Source organism: Chionomys nivalis, chromosome 8, assembly GCF_950005125.1.
Source record: "Chionomys nivalis chromosome 8, mChiNiv1.1, whole genome shotgun sequence".
NCBI classification, from domain to species: Eukaryota; Metazoa; Chordata; class Mammalia; order Rodentia; family Cricetidae; genus Chionomys; species Chionomys nivalis.
The window spans coordinates 17,775,394-17,797,078 of NC_080093.1; the positions used below are offsets into that span (position 1 = coordinate 17,775,394).

The following is a 21,685-nucleotide window of genomic DNA, read 5'->3' on the forward strand; positions in this document are numbered from 1 at the left end:
TGTTTCCCCGTGGGCTGTGTGCTTACTCCATTTATTAGGCTGTCACTTTTAATCCTAGAAACAATTTTTATTTATAATTTGGGGGTCTATAATAAGGAGCTTTGTTTATGTAATTTCATTCATTCAACATGTGTAAGACCTACTGTGTGTCTAAGCACTGAGTTTCCAGCGAGGACTACAACTTTATCACTTAGATAAACTACTTTATGTCTCCAGGCCTTGTTGTCTTATATGTTAAAAAGTTCAAATTGTAATGATTGTTTCCAGAACTCACTGAAAGAATTCATGCAAAGATTGTGTGTATCTTGAGCACCAAAGAAACCGTCATTGGCCTACTGCATGGAAAGAACTTGAGCCTTGTACTGGGTGGAAAACATAAGAAACCCTGACCTCAGTCTAGGCATTGAGGGAGGGTTTCCTATCATTTCTAAAGATGGCCTCAGCAGACTTCTGGTCCTCTGGCTCTTACAACCTTCTGCTCCCTTTGCGGTGATGTCCTATGAGCCTTAGGTATAGGAGTTGTGTTGATAATATATCTACTGGGGCTGGATTCCTGGTTCATTAATATCTGCGTCGTGTCCAGTTGTGGTTTTCTGTGGTGGTCTCCATTTGCTGTAGAGAGAAGCTTCTTTGATGAGGGATGAGAACTTCACTTACTGTGACTACAAGGATTATATTTAGACTAGAGTTGGGAATTATGCTGGTCTCATAAAGTAGCGGCAGCAAGATCGCCTCTAAGAGCCATGACCTCACCAGCACCAGGCTAGGTGTCTAGCACCAAGCATGATTTCCCTCCCATTGAGTTTGCCTTCAGTCCAGTTAGACAGATGTGGACTACCACCAGGATGGGAGTACTGCTGTTGCACCTCTGGGGACATCTCGCTGTACTAGTCAGCGGTGTGCTTTAAACTTGTCACAACTGCATAAGACGATTGCCTGCTTCCCCTCTGGGCAGCTTGCATAGTACTTGGAGCTATGGAAGCTAGATTCAGGAAGGAGGCTTTCAGGTTATATCCAGCTTGAGTCGTGAGGTCTGTGTCCTGTGTGTGTGGAGTCTTCAACAGGAGGGATTTGTCTTTGAAGGGAACAGCAATAGTCTATATTGTTTTGGGAGTCATTTGGACTAACCAACAACTCAAGTGGAGATTTCTCATGCCTGACACTAAAACATAGAGGTTATCTTTAGTTGGCACCAGTTTCTCTTTGACTTGGTTCCTTATGGATATGACTTTGCTATAGTAAATAAAATATATATACTATAAATAAATAAATAAATAAATAAATAAATAAATAAATGTAACATATAAATAAAATATATAATGTTTTAATAAATAAAGCTTGCCTACAGATCAGAAGGGCAAAGCTCAGGCAGTAAAGGAACATACCTTTAATCCCAGGATTTGGAAGACAGAGGCAGGTGGATCTCTGTGAGTTCAAGGCCACCCTGGGCTGCACAAGATCAATGCAGAAACAAATCCAGGTGGTGGTGGCCTACACCTTCAATTCCAATACTAGAGAATCACATGTCTTTAAACCCAGCACTAGAGGGAATATAAAATGGGAAGAGAGGGAGGCTTAGTCTGTTGAGGCTGCTTAGTTTGCTTAGTCTGCAGTGGCCCAGCCTTGATAGATAGAGGTAAGACTTCTCTAGTGGCTTGGCTGCTTTGCTTTTCTGTTTTTCAGGTTGAACCCCAATTTCTGTCTCTGGGTTTTTATTATTTGTGCTACACCTTATCTATTTATCCCTAGTAGAATTTGGCATCCCCAAGCTTTGTTGGGTCATGGTTGAGTTAAAAGAAGATGGAGTGAGCATAAAGGGAAACACTGCTATTGTTGCCAAGCAACCAGTTTCCATCCCATCTTCCAGAGAGTAAGATCTGAACATTTCAAAGCCACGAGTCCTCTTCCATACTTATTTTATGTATCCAACCAACCATCTGGTCCTATCAATACTATTTATGTCCTAAATATCTCTCCTATCCCTCTTCTCTCAAATATAACTTCCTTAGCCAAACCATGATCACCATTCTTGTAAATTAACTTCTTAGTGATTTTCTTTCCAGCTATGAAAGCCAACTTGAGAAATATAAACTAAACAATGTCACTTTCTCTGCTTCACTCCATAATAACTTCCAATTTATTTTAGGTGACTTTTAAAACCCTTAGGATCTTGTGAACTGGCTCTGCCATCCTCTTTTTGGTCCTCTCTTTCCTTGGTCTGCAAAGCCGGTTGAGGCTGTACTGTCTGCATTCGGGTTCTAAACACATTGACTCCCTTCCTATCCTTAATGATGTTTTCTCAGACTCAAAACACCTCTGTTCTCTCCTCCTCACTTCCTCAGACCTTAACTGCCACTCTGTGGGTGATTTCACTACTGCTATAGGGCTAGATCTGACCCTTTGCTACAGAATCTCATTGACTTCTGCTCTATTCTTGCATCTTTATCAAATCTGGCCATTAATAAATTGCCCAACTCACTGGATTAAGGACTTTCTTAATAGATTCTAAACTTCAGCCATATCCCAAGGTACTGATCCAGAGCCTTAAACACAGTGGGCATTCCACAGTTGAATTTCAGCACCTCCCACAGGCACTGGACTGGAGGAAATGGTTTGGTTGTTCCAGGACCATGCAGCTCAGCAGTTAATCTAGTAAATTCTACCGTCCTCTGTTAGTTTTTCTTTTCCTATTTGTTTTGGTTCAGCTCATTCCATACACTTCCTTGTCTACCTTTCAGACAACAATTGACTTTTTGACAAATGCCGAATGAAAAGGAAAGATTTAAAGCCCCTGTCATTTTATTGTCACCTGCTATTAGTTTTCCCTCTCCAACTAATAAATGGACACTGTTTCTCTTCGACTTCTCATGCCTGATACATTTAAAGAATGCTGTGTCTTTCTTTGTCCCTTGGAAGCTGTAATGCATTCCTTCCTTTGGAAATTTCTCACTGTTGACATAAAAGGTCATAGAATTTTCTTTTCCCATTAATGACTCTTACTGTCTGAAAACTTCTGCAGTGTTCTTTCATCCAATGTCTTTGTAGTTACTGTTGTTATAAATGTATGTATTGCTGTTTATTCTCTTTGAGATACAGATATATTCTACATTTTCATGTCATTCCCTTAAAAATTATCTAGAGTCATTACACTTGTACACATTTATTGTGATTTATAAATAGAATATATTCATATTTTTAAAAGAGAGAAAAGAAAGATAAGCGGGGAGGAAAAAAGGGGGAAGAGAAAACACTTGATCCTGTGGAACAGCGGTTTTCACAGGGGAAAGATAAGGCCAGAAGGCTGAAGAGGAAGGGGAGAGAAGGGAGAGAGATTGAATGTTTCATTTTTTACGAGGTAAGTTAGATAGGGGGAAAAGGAAAAGCAAGAGTGAAAAGGCAGCCTGAAAATGGCTCCTGATGAAAGTTTCTACCCTCGACTGTCATGCCAATCTTGGTCTTCCATCCTCCCAAGAGAGATGATAGGCTAAGAAATAATCACTGTAACTCATCTCATGGCAGCAAAACAATTCAGAGATGGCAGCCTCTAGGTGAGTCCATGATGTTATCTATCTAAAGAAATCACTAATAGCAAACCAGTCATGAGATGTTATTTGTTGTGTTGTATATATTATTTACCACATACAAAGACTGTGCCTACATGCTACTTTTAAGAGAAAACAATACAAACGTAATTATGAGTCCACATCCAACTAGAACTAAAGCAGTAGTAGCTCCCATCAGCCTGAGTTACCCCACTATCCTGTATCCTTGGGTCTTCCCATCCTATCCAAGAGAACCACTCCATGTTTCTCAGTCTGTTGCGTATGTACATATGTAGTAATACCGTCTCATTACACATGTACAGACCTTTATCTATTGCATATGTACATATGTAGTAATACCATCTCGTTATACATATATATGGACCTTTATCTATTGCATATGTACATATGTAGTAATACCATCTCGTTATACATGTATATGGACCTTTGTCTATTGCATATGTACATATGTAGTAGTAATACCATCTCATTATACAGACCTTTATCTATTGCATATGTACATATGTAGTAATACCGTCTCATTACACACTTATACAGACCTTTAAACTGTGAGCTTGCAGTGAACTTAAACTTTTAAAAGTGAAAAGCAAATAGTAGCCCTCAGTGTTGAGAAGTCCATAGCTGTTGCCTAGGACACACTTTCCCAGGACGCGACGCCCTTGAATTGGGCTGGGAGGGAAAACAAAGGCTTTTGCAGCGATGTGCTCTTTTGGGAGTGGAAGTGAAGAGATGCTTCACAAACAGAGCATCAAATGGATAGACAGGGAGAAGGAATCTAGAGGCACTCTGAAAGTGTCGTCTTTACAAATGGAAAATCAATGAATCTGCCAACAGAGCAAGTTTGAGGCTTAACACTGAATTCTCTTTATTATTATGCTTACCACCAAATCTTTACTAGTGCACTCTGAAAAATATTTTCTGATTTCATGCTCTGAGCCTAAAATTTTTTTATGTTTTTCCCAATAAAGATTTTTATTATAAAAGATAGAAATAACCTAATTGAAAAAATTCAGTAATTGTGAACAACTTCTTCATCTTGAGAGCAGAGAGAGAGAGAGAGAGACCCTACCCAATTGTTTGTTAGTCCCTGTTATAGTTATGGATTAAAAATTTTATTATCATAAAATGAAACTCTCCTCTTTTGAGTTATAAATTTATTATAATTCCAAAGTCTCAACAGATTTTGTTTAGGTATTGGATAATCTAATCCTGAAACGTCTCTGTCTGAGCCAAGTCCCACTATGAACAAATACAGTCCAGGAGAATGGGCTAGGAGGACTTGCTCTACCAGGCTCCAAGCTAGAATATAGAACAGTGGTCAGAAAACATTAGGCATGCAGGACCGGAATGAAATAATGGGTAAGTTATTCACTGTATGACTCTATAATTATTATATTCTTAAAAATAAAGTTGTGCCATATACCAAATGATTTTCAATAAAGAAAATATTGTTATTATTTTCTATATAGTCCTTGAAACTCTCCATTTAAAACCAGTCATAAAAATTATAAAAAACAAACTACAGATTTGACAAGAATGTTGGTACCTTATACAATTAAACTCATAGGCATGTCTAGCCTTTTGACTTTGCAACACAACATTGTTATCTACAAAGTTCACACAAAATAGTCTCATAGTTTGTTATGTAAATCTACAGTTTTGATTTGGACCACATTTATAGCTACACTAGGCTATATGTGACCTGTGAACCACAGATGGGACACATCAGAAAATTCTTTTACTACTACTAAAAGATGGGCTTCAAAGGAATCTGGGAAGATGACATCATAGGTAATGACAAGAATATGTTTCCCTGCCTAGGTAGCAAGTGCACCAGCAGAATCTGACTGAGGTAACCATCTTGGCAACCTGAACACTTACAGATTCAAGTAGAAGTCTTGAGTGTTAAAGCTCAGCTAGTCTTTATAAATTTCGGCTTTTAGTTCAGAAATGACTGACAATTCAGCCCTCCGCCCTACAGTAGGCAGCTGTGCACAGTACTGGAGCTGCTTACAGGTCAGCTCCCAAGAGCCAAGTGAGCTCGAAAGGCCCTGTCATCAGAATGTCAGTGACCTCCATCCTGATGACTGCTTAGTCCTGATCACAGACACAAAGAACCAAGCACCTACTGTTGTCCCGTTGCTGCCAGCCACTCCCTCCCAGCAGAGATGGCTACTGGCAATTTAAAGGCCAGGACCTTTTAATTTACATCCTTCATCTTTTTTTCTTTTCCATTTTTGGGAGCCAGATAGTAAAGACATAAACATTTTAAAGTAACTAGATACAACACAAAACCAGGAAAGGCCTAAGGGGCTGGGGTGGGGGCTGACAAAACCACACGTTTACATATGCAGTGGGCCTTGGCACAGACACAGCCTAAAACAACTTAAACAACAAACACTAGCAAAGTGTAATGGGAACGAGAAAATGCAATTTCTAGAAGTTGCCACATTGTTAGATTCAAATGTCAAGTTTGAAACAGAAACAAAAATCACAAGGCATAAAAGAGACAGTAAAGTACAAGCATTTAAAAAGCAACTCAATAGAAACTGTCCCTGAAGACGACCTGATGGAATTCTAATAAATACTCTATCTTAAAGATCCTAGAAGATGATCTTGAGAAAGTCAAAATCTAGATCGGTGAACAAAATAGAAGAAGTATTAGCAAATAGAAAGCCTAAAGGGAGAGCAGGAAGAAATTCCGGAGCTAAAAAGCACAATGATTGGAATGATACAGGAGGTGAGGAGGTTCAAAGGCAGGTTTGAGTGAACCATCAGTGGGCCTAAGATCTGATGCTGGAAATAAACAGTGATGAAGAGCAAGAAGAAAATCAGACTGAAGATTAATAGAGACCAAATACTACTCGTGAAAGTTCTAGGAGAAAGAGAAAGGCGCTAAGAACATATTCAACAAAATAATGGATTCAAACTGCCTAAATTTGATGAAAGACATGAATATAAAACTTCAAGAACTTATATTAAGTCCAAAAGATGAATCTATATCCTAATCAAACTTTTGAAATCCAGAAAAGAATGCTGAAAGCAATAGAGAGAGACAACTCATTCCGCAGTAGAAATTCCTCAGCACGATTGCCAGCAGACTTCTCAGAACCTTGAGGTCCAGAAGTTAGTGGGGTGAGATCATCAGAGCACTAAAAGAAAGGGAATCTACCCAATGACAAGCCTCATATTTATCAAAACTTCCTTTCAAAAGTAAGAGAAAATGGCCAGGCAGTGGTGGCACACACCTTTAATCCCAGCACTTGGGAGGCAGAGTCAGAATCAGGCAGATTCCTGTGAGTTTGAGGCTAGCCTGATCTACAGAGTGAGTTCCAGGACAGGCTCAAAAGCTACACAGAGAAACTCTGTCTAAAAAAGGGGGGGGGGAGAAAAAAAGGGGGGGGGGATTTTATCGCTGTCTAGCCCATAAGACAGGCTCAAAGAAATTACACTATACAGCTTGGACTGAAAGCATACCAGTCAAGAACTGGTAGTCACAGGAATGAATTCATGCTAAACTGAGATAAAAAATGAGTGTTATTATAACAATACTTTGTAACTGCTTTTTATTTTTATATGATTTAAGAGACTAATACATTTTAATACTGATTAAGACATGGATTATTATAATTTGGATTGGTAGCCTATAATTTGCTGCTATATAATTTAAGAGATTAGTATATTTAAAAAAACTCATTGGACTCATTGGTATGTCTTAGGCTTATGGTATATAAAAGTGTAGCTGTGACATTTACTACTGAGAAAAGTACAGAATTTTTATATGCCATTAAAGTTAATCTAAGTACAAATTAGTGTTTCATTAGATTGTCAAATGTAATCACCGTGGTATTATAAAAGACAATAAGAAAGGAATTTAAATTTCTTTTGCTATGAAAAACAAAGCAGCTGGAAACGAAGAAAAATAGTAATGCAAGAAATTAGGGACAGAAAGCTATAAGGTATATAGAAAATAAACAGCAAAATGACAGGAATATGTCCATTCCTATCAAAAATTACTTTGGATATAAGAAAATTAAACTCTGATGTTAAAAGAAATAAGTTGACAGAAAAGATTTTACAAAATAAACATGCTTCCCATAAGAGAATGGCTTTAGATACAAAGGTACAAACAGATTAAAAGGCTGTAAAAAGATAAATCTATTCAAGAATAACCAAGAGTAGTAAAGGTGGCTAAGAGGTGGCTATAATAATACTAGATAAAATTGACCTTAAATATAAAAAGCTTACAAGGAACAAAGAAAATAAAATTTTCAGTACATCAAGATTCAACTATTATAAACATCCACACGCTACATAACAGACCATAAAAGTATGGGGGCGGGGGAGGTGGCAGAACTGAAAGGAGAAACAGAAAAGTCTACAGTTACAGCAGAAGACTTTAGTGATGGAGAGGACATCCAAAGAGAAGGTCAATAAGGAAGCAGAGGCCTAAAACCACAATAGATCAAATAGGTCAAATAGAAGTCTACCCAACAGCAGCAGACACATTACTCTCTTTACACATGGGACATTTTTCAAGATAGACCACATAGGAGTCCACAAATTAAATCAAAGATGATATGTACATAGGATGGAACATTATTAAGCCTTAGAATGAATGGAAATTCCAATATGTACAACATTGATGAGCCTTCTTGGTATTATGCTTAATGAAATAAACCAGTCATCCGAAGAAAAAATACTGTATATTCACTTATATGAGAGGCTGTAACATGAGGGCCTGCTTGTTGTCAGGGTTTCTGTCCTGCCCAGTTCCCACAGTTGTTAGCCCCAAAGAAAATCACACAGAAGTCTCCATAAGTTGTAAACTGATTGCCCCATTAGCTCAGGCTTCTTCTTAACTCTTATAACTTACATTAGCCCATTATTTTTATCTGTGTTAGCCACATGACTTGGTACCTTTTTCTGTAGGGCAGGCTACATCTTCCTTCTTCGGTGTCTGGACAGGACTGCAGAGGAATGGGCTTCTTCCCAGAATTCTCCTGTTCTCACTGACCCGCCTCTACTTCCTGTCCGGTTGTCCTGCCTATACTTCCTGCCTGGCTACTGACCAATCAGCATTTATTTAAATCGTAATTGACAGAATACAGAATTGTCCGACACCAAGAGGCACAGAAAACAGAATAGTGATCACCAGGAGACTGAGGGAAAGAGTTAAAGTTTAATGGGTCCGGGTTTCAGTTGTGGAGACAGACAGTGATCATAGTTCTATAAACATTATGAATGTGTCTACCTGCTGAGCTATGCATTTCTAAGTGGTTGAAATACAAGTTTTTATGTGGATTTGCCACAGTCAGAAAAGCTGAAGAAAAGGCTGTGTCATTAGAAATGAGCTTCATCATCTTTTGTCTCTCCACCACAAACTCCTCAGAGCCTCGGCCAGTATCTCGGAGTCTTAGGGATGGTGTCACATTTAGCTTCCCCACAACACAAAAGACTGCTTCATGTTAGGAAGTCTTGGTGTGGGTTTAAACTTAAATTATCATTTAACACAGATGAAGAATACTTAGGTTAATCTTTCTGAAATATGGTTTTTGTCTTTATATACATTTTGAGATTAAACAGTAATTAAACATAATACTATTAGTAAATGTTAATTGTTTTGCTACAGATATGCCTAACCTTACTTAGAAATTGCTGTGACACAAAGACCATAGCTATGCCTAAATGAGAAATTGAAAGCAAACCTATTTAGCTTTTTCGATTTTCTTTAAAAAAAAAAAAAAAAAAGGCGTTGGGCGGTGGTGGCGCACACCTTTAATCCCAGCACTCGGGAGGCAGAGACAGGCGGATCTTTGTGAGTTCGAGGCCAGCCTGGTCTACAAGAGCTAGTTCCAGGCCAGGCTCCATAGCTACAGAGAAACCCTGTCTCGGGGAAAAAAAAAAAAAGCAAGTGTTTGTGATAAGACATTGGAATGAAGTAATTTTTTTTTCTTGCTGATTTTTTTTATTAATTAATTAATTTAATTATTAAAGATTTCTGCCTCTTCCCCGCCACCACCTCCCATTCCCTCCCCCTCCCCCAATCAAGTCTTCCTTCCTCCTCAGCCCAAAGAGCAAGCAGGTTTCTCTGCCCTGTGGGAGGTCCAAGGACCACCCACCTCCGAGGAACAGATTTTGTTAGAATTGGAGAAATGGGTGTGTTGTGCTCTCCTTTCTTTTATTCTAAATGCTCTGAGGATGCAGGAATCACAGGTTAAATCATAGCCACTCTCGGCACTGACAGTAAGGCACACTTCCAGATTCCATGTCCACAGAAATTTTGCTTGCAAGCTTCCTTGTCCACAAGTGACTTCCTGGGCTTCAGAGTGAGTGAAGTATTACACCAGTGTTGAGGAAAATAAACCCTGATTTTCTTTTGTGGGCTATCTCTGACCAGTTTTGTAACCTCACGTATACCTTTGAGCTTTCTGAACCCATTTTCATATTGATAAAATAAAAGATTTCCAACCAGAATAGAGATTATATCATACCAAGTGATTAGTAGCCAACAGCTTACTAAACTTTTATTATTTTTAAACATATTATAAATTAGATAGGAACCAGTGGAAATCTTCTTGGAACATGATAGATCTTGAATAAAACACATAAAAATTATAATCAAGTAAGAGAAAATTAAAGCAATGACTTTTTCTATCCTGTCTAATTAAAAATTATCAAATATTTGCATTTTAAGTACTAGGAGACTTTATTTAATAGCCAACCTAAAGCCACTTAAAACTAATTAAGTTAAACTGTTGGGCAGGTCTTAAAGCCTGCTGTCAGGGCGGATGTGGAGCTGTGCTGATGACAAAGATTCTTTGAGAAATGTGTTCTAATTTGTAAAATTTACCAGACATTTTTAGGCCACAGATATTATAGATGAACACACAGTTTAAACACACATGCACATGCGCGCGTGCTCACACACACACACACACACACACACACACACACAGAGGAGACTTCTGCATGGAAAGATGACACAGTGAAGGCACTATGGAGTGTGCCCCGAATTCCAGGATTTATAGTGGGGCTTTATATGGGTGAGTTATAAACACTGTGTTCAGAAAGCAACAGTCAGTGTTAAGAGTTTACACAATACAAATACCAGTTTTATGTTGTATCAAAAACAAATACAACTTGTCCTAACAGCAAATGCAACCAAAATTAAGATGATGATAGGCAGAATTCTGTGCCCTCAAACACGGTGTTGGCTACAGAGTGGGCCATTTATTAATTGGTTATACATTCTTTTCAATTTAGGAACATTCTTTTATTTAGAATATTGAAAATGGCCAGGAATTATAACTGTGCGCAAGCATTTCTCTGTTTGTCTTTCTGGCTCTGGAATGGAGACCTCAACCTGGCTCCTTCTGGAGAACCTTGGTCTCCCTCCCCATATCTCCCTCTGTGCAATCGTCCTCAGTGCCAATATTTGGAGAATGCTATTTTATAGTCTCATATTGGTGACAATCCTAAGGATTACAAATTTCCCATTCTGCAGTTTCACCGAAACCACGAACCAGCATGAGAGCGCAGCCACAGAAAGTAGAGTTGGGGGTGTAAGTCCCCCACCCCAACTGGTTACTCCATTTGTGAAGAACTTGATTCCTATATTCATACGCTGCTGAGTCCACTCCAGCTAACCCTTGCCCACTTAGTGAATAAAGAGGTCGTGTTGGGAAGTGCTGCCTTCATTATCAGCCCGCAGCCAGCTCCGGTGAGGGTAACCATACTGTCCTGGAAGGAAGTAGTTTCCGGCCTGTGTTTTTTCGTGTTTACTCAGTGCACCTTAATGAGAGTTGTCTCCCTGACTCTCCACCTCTCTGTTCTCCGCAGGACTACTGGCTTTCTCTCCTTTACAAGCGTCTGATTGGCCCCAAAGTCCTGGCAGTGCATGTAGCTGGGCTCCAGCGGAAGCCGCGACCAGGAAGAGTCATCCGAGACAAACTACGGATCTATGCTCACTGCACAAACCACCACAAGTAAGTCTTCCCACCAACAGGGAAAGAGGAAGGCCATTCAATGGGCTGCGTCTCCTCTTCGACTGAATGTCGTGCCATTGGAGCATTCAAAGTTCACCTTGGTTCACAGATCTTAGCTGGAAACTGCCCCTGTGGTCACCATTCTCTCTGCAGCCTTTGTGTCAAGTGTGCCCTTCTCCTGACAGGATTTACTCAGCAAGGCTTACACGATGCATCTATTTGTTCACTCTCTTACTCATGCAACAAATTTTTATTGGGCACTTTATCTGTGCCAGTTGATACCATGCCCACAGAGATTTGTGTGTGTCTAAGCCTGAGCCAAGACAAGGGGCCAAATCTGATCCTCTGACCCACCACAGAGTTTAAGAAAATGTGGCCTGTGTCTCCATTGCAAACGCACCTGGCTTAGACTAGTATCCCACGAGGTCTCTGCAACTAAATGAGTGCCATTTCCCATATTTCAGAGATCTCAGCTATTTCAGGTGTTAGAGGACTGTGAAATGCAGACTTCCTTTTGAAGGACGGGGCTCTGGATGCATAATAACCCAGCGGTGCTTTGAGCTGATCCTTCTCTCTTTGATAGAAAGGACTGTGTATCATCCCAGTTCTCTTTAAAACAGAAAGCTAATTACCAGCAAAGTTTGGCAGGTTTTTTTGTTTGTTTTATTTTGTTGTTGTTTTTTTTTTTTTTTAAGTTTAAAACATGAAGACCATAAGAGAAAAAATTTTAAATGGATCTAAAACCAAAGCCCATCTGGTCAACAATGTCTTACATCACTTCCTGTGTAGGGCAGAGGAGGATACCTTGGAAAGGAGAATTCTTTCTCTCACTGCAGAGCAAACCTGGGGGAAGGGACTGCCTCCTGTCTCCAGTCAGACCTCCACCCAGGGCCTATCAGGGCTGATCAAGGGAGGAAAGCACAAAGAGCTGCTGGGGTCGGGTTACACCAGATGCTCCATCTCTGTCCTTGATGAGACAGAAGCAAAGCCTGTTAGTTCCCCGTGATAAAATGCTTTCAAAGACTCACTCGGAGCAGAGGTGGGCGCCAGGGTCCGGTTGTCTTCCCTGTAGATACAAGTGCCTATTGTAGGAAGGGGAGGCTGTCCTGGGCACAGGCCAGAAGCTTTCAACAGCCCTTTGGCTCAGCAGGAAGCTGGGTCCCATACCTGACAGTGACTGACTGCTTTATGGCCTTGCCTGGAATTATCTGATCCTCACACAAGGCAACATTGTATTCGTTGTCTATGACAGGCCCTGAGGCAACCACCCAAAAGGTGGACCCCCAGCCTCAAGAGAGAAAAATTGCTCTTGGCACCTTCTGTCACTACTGGAAAACACACCAGTCTTTTGTAATGGTAGGTCTGTATCCAGGAATAGAACAGTAATACCTATGTGGGCTGAAGGCTCCCCATGGAGGCCCATCCCAGGGCTCACACTGGTATTCTTGGATATTCTCATGAGAAGGTCTCACTTATATCCTGAGGGTATCATGGGCTTGGGGCCAATGATCCTATTTATGGTCTTCGTGTCTGATACAGTGACAGGCATGAAGGTCTTGTAAGTGTTTGATGTACAGATGAATGGATGGGAGAAGACAGAAACCAGGAGCCGTGTGTTCCTGGTGGTTTATTATAGTTCTTGCCCTGTGTATCGTATCAGCCAGAGAGGGAGCATAATAAAGTGGCTCAGAATTCTACCATTCACTATCAGGAGGCCTCCAACAAGGCAGTAAAACTAATCTTGATTTGAATCCCTCTTCACCTCAGCTGTCCCCAACTTTCTATGGGAAGTCAATCAGAACCTTTTGAAAGGAAGGGGTTCCACCAGGCTACTGTTAAAATAAGCTCTCCTCTTCCTTCAAATAAAGAAGACTTGCCGGGCGGTGGTGGCGCACGCCTTTAATCCCAGCACTCGGGAGGCAGAGGCAGGCGGATCTCTGTGAGTTCGAGACCAGCCTGGTCTACAAGAGCTAGTTCCAGGACAGGCTCCAAAACCACAGAGAAACCCTGTCTCGAAAAACCAGAAAGAAAGAAAAAAAAAAAATAAAGACTTTCATAAACCAGTTAAAGGTCTTTTTCATTCCACCAAACCCAAAGAATGGATGCTTTGGGCCAGCTGAGTTTGCAGGTCTCCTCCTTGCAAAAAAGCTGTCAGGCATTCAGATAGCAAGGCACAGAGAGAGGAGAGGCATCCGCTCCCTTCTCTGAGAAGCCGTGTGTCCTGCCTGGGCGGCGCATCTTCATCGGTTGGGAGCAGCACCACTGACTAACTCACTCAGTTTAGCTGTGGCCACAGATAAAATCACAGAATCACCTCATAATGGACATATTAGCTTCATACTAATCAGCTTTGATTATCTGAAATAAATATCCTGGATCAAAGCAGGAGCTAGGTGAGAAATATAAGCTTACTAATGCTTACACTCATTCACGTAATCTTAAATCCTGAAGGCTCTGTGGTATCACCTATATGAAAATAACAGCATTTGTGTTGAGGAACTTCTCATTTGTAAGGGCTCTTAGCGCTTAGCTTGTGTTCCACTGACTATAGACATCTCTTTTATATCTCCTGATAATCATCTTTCACCTACTCAGACCCCTCCATGGCTCTCGTGCATTGTGGATTATTTCTGACCTAGCAGAGCTTGATCTTCTAAAACTGATTTAGAAGAGGTTAGGTTTTCACACCAGCCCTGGTCAGTGCCTCTGTCCTCTGAAGTTAACAGTTACAGAGTGCTGCCAGAACTTCCCACCATCAAGTGCTGACAGTCAGAATGTTCCATGGCCATTCTCTATGGCCAAGACAATGTAAGGATGTGGTGGATGAGGTCCTCAACCACACTCAGAACCAACTGGAACCTAGTGAATGCTAAAGCAAAATTGAGCCTTTTGGGGTTCAAATTCATTTATTATTGGCAAAACAAGACTTCCTGTTTTTCAGAAGAAGTTTTTTTAAAGGCTCATAAAAAAGGTTCCTGAGGCTTCTTGGACATCAAATGACTCTTACAAAACAATATTTTGATGAGTTAAGTGTAAATGAATCAGAAACATGTGGATTAAATTTCCCTTAAAATACACAGGGGCTTTGAAATTAAGGGGAAAAATGTTTGGCAAAACAGGGCCTGACTTTTACCAAACCCCAAACCTTTGAATTAGATTTGGAGACAATGGAGCAACTGAATTTTCAAGCACATTAACTTTCGCTGGGAATGATCAATGACTCAAGTGCATCATCCTCCCTTCCTTTTCCCAGATGCCCTGCTTCACTGGAGATGTTTCTAGAACATGACTGTTTTCTATCTGGAACTCAAGACACACCTCCCATCTGACATCTCCCACCTCTTACATCCAGGATCTTCCCGTTCTAACATCCCTCCTCTGACTCACTTCCTCCTCCTCCCATGGCAACAGAGAGAAGATGTCAGGCAGGAAAAGAACAGCCAGGAAAGATGAACTCCAGATACATGGCTTGGCTGCTGGTGAAAATGTCTCACCACAAGGAGGCACAGAGCAGGGTAGACATTCCACCGAAACAGCTTCTTTCCAGAAAGGGGCATTCACCAAGATAACCAAAAACCACCAGAACTAGACATCGGGCATTAAAAATGGCAAGCTGACCAAGCCCCCAAACGCCACTTTTCTAACAGAATTCTTACTCCTTCGGGATGAGAATATGCATTCCTCAGAATCTGAATTCTCACCATGGTACTCCAGGTTGATGTAGGAGTCCCAACCCAAGAACGTGTCTGTGAAGTCAAAAGGCCTCTGCTTCATGCCCTTGCCCATTGACCAAGTAGGGTGATGTGTGGTCAGAGCAGTCTTCATTAGCAGTTCCTACCTAAGGAAGTGCATGAGTTCTCTGAGAACCTGTTCAATCAGTTTCCTGGGCTGGGCTGGTTTATCTTTCCCAGGAGAACTATGTACATAGAAATCAAACCATTGCCAAGCAGCTTGGAAAGACAGCTTTCCCTACAGCAATGCTGTGATTTCAGGTCTCCCTCCAAGCCACCAGTTCCTCACGTTCCACCCTTCTTCCCGTAGTCTCCAAGGGCACATCTGCCCCAGCCTGCCAAGGAGAAACTCATAAATGCAAGCCTGTGCTTTTCCCCTCCTCCACGGCTGGCCTTTAAAACTTTTGTTTATAGTAGCTTGCAAAAGGGTTTACTGTGGTCTGGCTAAATCAATAGCCACTCATGCCTCTTTTGCTCACATTCTGAAGCCCAAAGTACCTGTAGTTAATGCTGTCTTCATCCATTTTGTAGATAGCTAAACTAAGCTGAAATCCCACCTCTAGAAACGGGCTGATGTTCTTCGGTGGTGGTCACTACCCACACAGGCTGCCAACGTCCTTCTTCAGAGCTCTGGTCACACAAGTCTGCTCAAATCAATTGACGGTCTCTCCTGAGTCATGTGACTTCAGAAGTTCATTTGCATGCTGCAGGGGAATAGAATGGAATGGAGCAAGAAGGACTGCATAGGGGAGCCATTTAATGATTTATAAGAACATAGTTGCAGACCTCCTTGAAAACAATAGTGTACCTTCCTACAGATGTAAGGGGAAGAGCATCTGATACACAGCCAGGAGGATATTCTGGGAGTCCTTCTCATAACCTTCATGTTGTGTTCTAAGTTAGTAGTTCCCGAACTCAACTCATCAGCCAAATAACTTGGCAAGTTTTTCATACAGATTCCCGGGTCTGGAGCCTAAAGGAACAGCACCCCGAAATCTGTACTTTAAAGCTCCCAGGTTGTCCTGCTGACCTTGCCCTTGACTGCTCGACTCTCAGTTGGCCTCTTTAGGAGCGAAGACTAGTGACCCAGGCAGGGATCAGGGGTTCCATGTCTGCAAGCAATGTTTTCCTCTGGGCAAAGTTGTCTTAGAATTTCTCTGAGCTTCTCTTTTGAAGGCTGAGCTGGGTCATTTTTCTCTGTTTCCTCTCATTAACCCATCCAGATGGGGCCCCAAGAGACCTCTTAGAAACAAGGGCTTTTTCCTACTGAGAGGAAAATCATTATAGCTTTGCTGATACACACGGAAAGGCCCCTTGCATGTCAGCATACGGTCTCCCGCGGTTCTGCACGCCCGGCTCTGGGCTAAAAGGATTCTAAAATGGTGACTCGTTTAGAAAACTGGAAGTGGCCACTGGGCAAATGAAAGTCTATTGTGCTTCAGTATGAACAAGATTATAAAATACAACATCACAATCCCATTTTCTTCTCTCAGGTTGGCAAAGATATTTTAAAAGATTCATATCTAGTATTCCTAGGGTATGAAGAAGTGGATACTCTTGATTAATATAGAGCTTGCAGAAGCAAATTTTTACAAACTGTCTAAATAACATCAAGATTATCTAAATATATGCATTTATCAGAGTAAGTGCTGTTATGCCATGTTTTAAAAAGAATAGTGTACCACCCGAGACCATTGTGACACCTCAGTGTAAAGGCATTTGTTATCAATGCTTAGTATCTGAGTTTGAGCCCCAGAACCAAAAACCATCTTTTTAAAAACACTCAAAGCTGGGCAGTGGTGGTGCATGTCTTTAATTCCAGCACTTGGGCGGCAGAGGCAGGGGGATCTCTGTGAGTTCAAGGCCAGCCTGGTCTGCAAGAGCTAGTTCCAGGACAGGCTCCAAGGCTACAGAGAAACCCTGTCTCAAAGAAAAAAAGAAGAAAAAAAAACTCCCAAGTGTTGTAGGGAGAAGCAGGGGCCCCTTGTTCCGGCCGCCCCGCTAACTTATACCCAGAATAACCACATAGAAACTGTATTCATTTAAATACTGTCTTGCCCATTAGCTCTAACTTTTTATTGGCTAACTCTTACATATTAGTTTAACCCCTCTCCATTAATGTGTATTGCCACGTGACTGTGGCTTACCAGCAAAAGTCTAACCAGCGTCCACCTAGGGCAGGAGAACCATGGTGTCTGCAACACTGCCCTTCTTCCCAGCATCCAGTTCTGTCTACTCCACCTACCTAAGTTCAACCCTATCAAAAGGCCAGTTTCTTTATTCAACCAATGAAAGCAACACATAGACAGAAGGACCTCCTATACCAGCCAAGTTTAAATGGCTTCCAGTAGGAATATATATTTCTTGTTCACACTTCTTTATTTCAGCACCTCAATAAGCTTTGTGACAAGCATTGTCAAGCCAGGAATGGTGGTGTGTGTGCAATCCCAGCACTTAGGAGGCTGAGGCAAGATGATCACAATTCAGCAGCAGCCTGGGCTACATAGGAGGTGTCCAAAAAACTAAAAATCTAAACAGCAAGATATTGCCATTCTTCTCCTAGCCTAAGGAACAAAACATGCCATCACATAAACAGTTCCTACAGCGTCTACCCAAAGGTCTTAACACGTCCACTCATGTCACGCTGGACAAAACCGATATGCAATCACTCTGGAGAACAAGAGCACAAGGATATCAGCTCTTCTCATAGGGGAAGACCCCACAGAAAATGGGGATCTGTGGAGAGGTCATATATAGTGTGCACACGCCTTGACGTAGTGATTCCAGCTCCTAGGACTTCTACCACCAGAAATATTCATTATACATAAAAAGGGTTTGTAAGATAAAGGTTTTCATTACATCATTTATAATGGCAAAAAAATTAAAATGGGAATCCACAAAAGTAGTGCACTGGCTACTACATAATTTAAATGTAAATTATGTTGCATTTCTACAGCTGGAAAGTCAATGTTCCTGTATAAGTAAAAGAAACTATAACACAAGACCATGTGTGATATATACATTAGGCCATGTAGATGGTTTGATCCTAATTATATAAAACTGAGTGGTATAGTCACATGTGTCAAAGCACTTAATAGATAATTCTCAAGCTAAGAAGTAAAATACTGAATGTTGGTCAAAATATTGGACTATTTCAAGATTATACAACTATGGGCATTTTCTTTTACTTCTTTGTCTCTTTATGATTTCAGAAGTCATCACAGTTTACTTTCATACTGTATATATACATGTATGTTTCTAAAATAATTCCAGTAAACTTAAACAAATACAATGGGGTGAAGGGTGAGCATCTTCTTTTCAGGAGACTGCAGTTGCCAGGCATTGCCATCTTGAAGATCTGTTGGGACTATCCATAAAGTAAGGCGCTTTTTTGGGGTGATCCTGTTTTGTGCAACCTATAAGTTATTTAGGAGCATTGACTGACCGCTTTGTCTCACCCCCACCCCACCCCACTCCCCCTTCTTTCTCTCTTGAACTCAGCCATAACTATGTCCGTGGCTCGATTACACTTTTCATCATCAACCTGCATCGATCAAGAAAGAAAATCAAACTGGCTGGGACTCTCAGGGACAAGCTGGTGCACCAGTATCTGCTGCAGCCCTATGGGCAGGAAGGCCTAAAGTCCAAGTAAGTGCCAAGCCGGAAATAGCTTAGGCCCCTGTAGGCAGGAGCTGGGTGAAGAGGGAGCTGGAGTCACCCTTTTTATTGAAGGCAACATTGTTGCTGCTCATTCCCTGGGGCTGAAGGAGGTGGTGGAGTAGGTTATAGTCTGGAGTAGGGGGATTTCAGATCCTTTGGGAGAAATCTCTACTCTGGTCCCTGACTGTCTCCATGTTTACTTTATATTCAGCTGCAAAATAAAACAGTATACAAAATATTTCTCAACCAGGGTGCTTGGTATTTAAGCAAGTCAGTTCTTCATTATGCCGCATTATCACATGACAAACTATTTAGCATCCTTGGCCCCTACCTGCCCACTAAATGCCAATAGTAACCTTTGTCATGTGACCATCAAAAACTTTGTAGTTGGGCCAGGCGGTGGTGGTGCACGCCTTTAATCCCAGCACTCGGCAATCAGAGGGAGGTGGATCTCTGTGAGTTCAAGGTTAGCCTGATCTACAAGAGCTGACAGCTAGCACTGTTACACAGAGAAACCCTGTCTCAAAAATACAAAACTAAACAAAAAAAAAAAGCCTTGTGGTTGAAGTCTCTTGTGGCTGAATAGTCTCTTTCAGCTATAACATTCTAGAATGTTACAGCTCCTCTTTTATCATTATCTACAAACCCGAAGGACTTAAGAAGAAGCAGCAGGGGAAAGGCACAAGGTTAGAGAGCAAGTCGTCTTGGCCCTTAACTTCATAGCTGTGACATGCCATTGCTGGGTCTGTTTTGTCTGTCTGGAAAATTGAAGAGCAATTGTATTACAGATCCCTGTGCCCCTTCAAACCACTTCCCTCAGTTTCCCCTGGAGACTATTTGGCAACACTGATGTACCAACTGAAAAAAAAAATGCTGAACCACATAGAGAAGGGCCTGGTCAAGAGCAAAATCACCCCGGCTTCCCAAGCAAGGCCCCTTAGAGCGGGCATGGGATGCTGCACAGATCAGGGGCGTTCCCATTGCATTTTTAATGTTTACCAAGTTTAACAAAGCTGTAAACTTGGAGCAGGTGGCTTGCACTCCCACGGCTGCCCACAAATATTTGTGCTATAATTGTTCAGTGCTTCACTGCAACCTTGGTGGCTTGCATTTGGCTTCCAACTGTATGTGCAATGGGAACAAAACAGTCTGGGAAGTCATTTACTGAGTCTTTTTCGCCCACCCCAGATCTGGATTCTCACACACTGCTTCTTTTTGTCCACTGCGTATATATAACTTTTACTTTTCTTTCTTTGAATCCTGCCTGTATCAGCAGGACTCTTGAGTGAGAGTTATTTTATTCTCTCTATAACCAAGTGTTTCATGACTAGCAGGCTAAATTCTCATCCTTCATCCTAAACTGGACACTCAGTGCTGGTCTGAGATTTGTCACAGAATGGTTGTATGACCTAAGTAAATCTTGAATCTGATAGTCTCAGTCTCAAGTCCTGAACATAGAACTCAAGTGTTGCTCTATTTTTGATAAATTCCCATCCTAGGTCTCATTTCTCAGGACCATGAGAGCAGGTAAGCCTACTTGCTAGTATTCAATAATGACCTGCACAGCTATTTCTGCCAAGAAGGCTAAGTCCTCAGCAAAGATTGATTGTGACAGATTAGAGTCCCTGAAACCAAAGAGCTTGGGAGCTGAGTCTGGCCACTCTCAAGAAGACGATGCACATTTAATGTAAGGTAATGTAAGGCTTTCTATCCAGTAGACCAAGATGTCAATCCTCACTCTGTATGCGACAAGCTATGTTACATAATCTCTGTGAGCCTCAGTTTCCTCACAAGGGGAACATAGTAAATGAGGTGATCCATGTCAGGTTCCCGACACATCACAAATGCTCAATAAGTGTCTATTGCCTTCCATCTCCTCAGCTGTTGCAGAACAAGGGGAATCATCCTTGGTCCTAAGAATGATCTTTTTCACACTTTGTGTGTTTAAAGATTATGGTTTTATAAAGAGGCATACTGAGAATAGCATAAAAGTCAAACCATGTGGGGATGGATGGGCAGAGGACAGCATCTTTGAATGAGCCTGTTTCCCTAGCAACCAAGGGCATAGTTCTCCACCCTATTTATCCCAGCACTGTGCCCCTGCCTCCACAGCCTTGCTCCACATACACCTGTTCTTAAGATACCTGAAGTAACTGGCTCACTGGTTATGATACACTTTGCCACCCTATGCTTAACCCTGTCAGCAGACTCCTAAAGAGCTGTGTTACAGGGCTTGCTAAGACTATCTGAGAAGGAAAGAACAATGTGAATTCTACCCCACAGGGATCCTGAGGAAGGACTTGGTAAATTACTGAGATCAAGCAGGGCTAAAAGACTTGCATCTGATGCAGAAGCTGACATATCTGTGTGATTAAACCTCAAGTTCTTTACCTCTCAAAAAGGAGGAGAGTGAGCACCAAATTAGAGGATACTGGTGAAATAAAACCTTCTCCAAGTGTAAGGCTCAAACACATACATCTGTAGCTATAAATCCAGATACACAGCTATAAGTGTTACATATTATTTTATATGTGTGGTTTAGACAGTTTAGAATCAGAAGTAAAGAAAACCAGATTCCAAATCTGATCTTTGCTCACAGCTACATTTTGGACCTTAAAAATAACAGTTTAGTGCATTCCTCTCCTGCAATGTGTTAATAAATTATCACCTCTTCTATCTTAGACCCCAGTGGCTCTGACCCTGTACTGTGCCATCTTGGCCTGTAAGTTGCTGGTAGGAACTG

At 41.3% G+C, this 21,685-nt stretch overlaps 1 protein-coding gene across 3 annotated transcripts in view; it reads left to right on the forward strand.

Moving 5' to 3' along the window:
• Hpse2 (heparanase 2 (inactive)) overlaps positions 1-21,685 on the forward strand; it is a 611,174-nt gene that overhangs the window by 574,888 nt on the left and 14,601 nt on the right. For all 3 annotated transcript variants that reach the window (XM_057778995.1, XM_057778996.1, XM_057778997.1), the window contains 2 exons: positions 11,406-11,551; positions 18,784-18,930. In XM_057778995.1, coding sequence (XP_057634978.1) covers positions 11,406-11,551; positions 18,784-18,930 — 293 coding nt within the window. The remainder of the gene's footprint in view (positions 1-11,405; positions 11,552-18,783; positions 18,931-21,685) is intronic.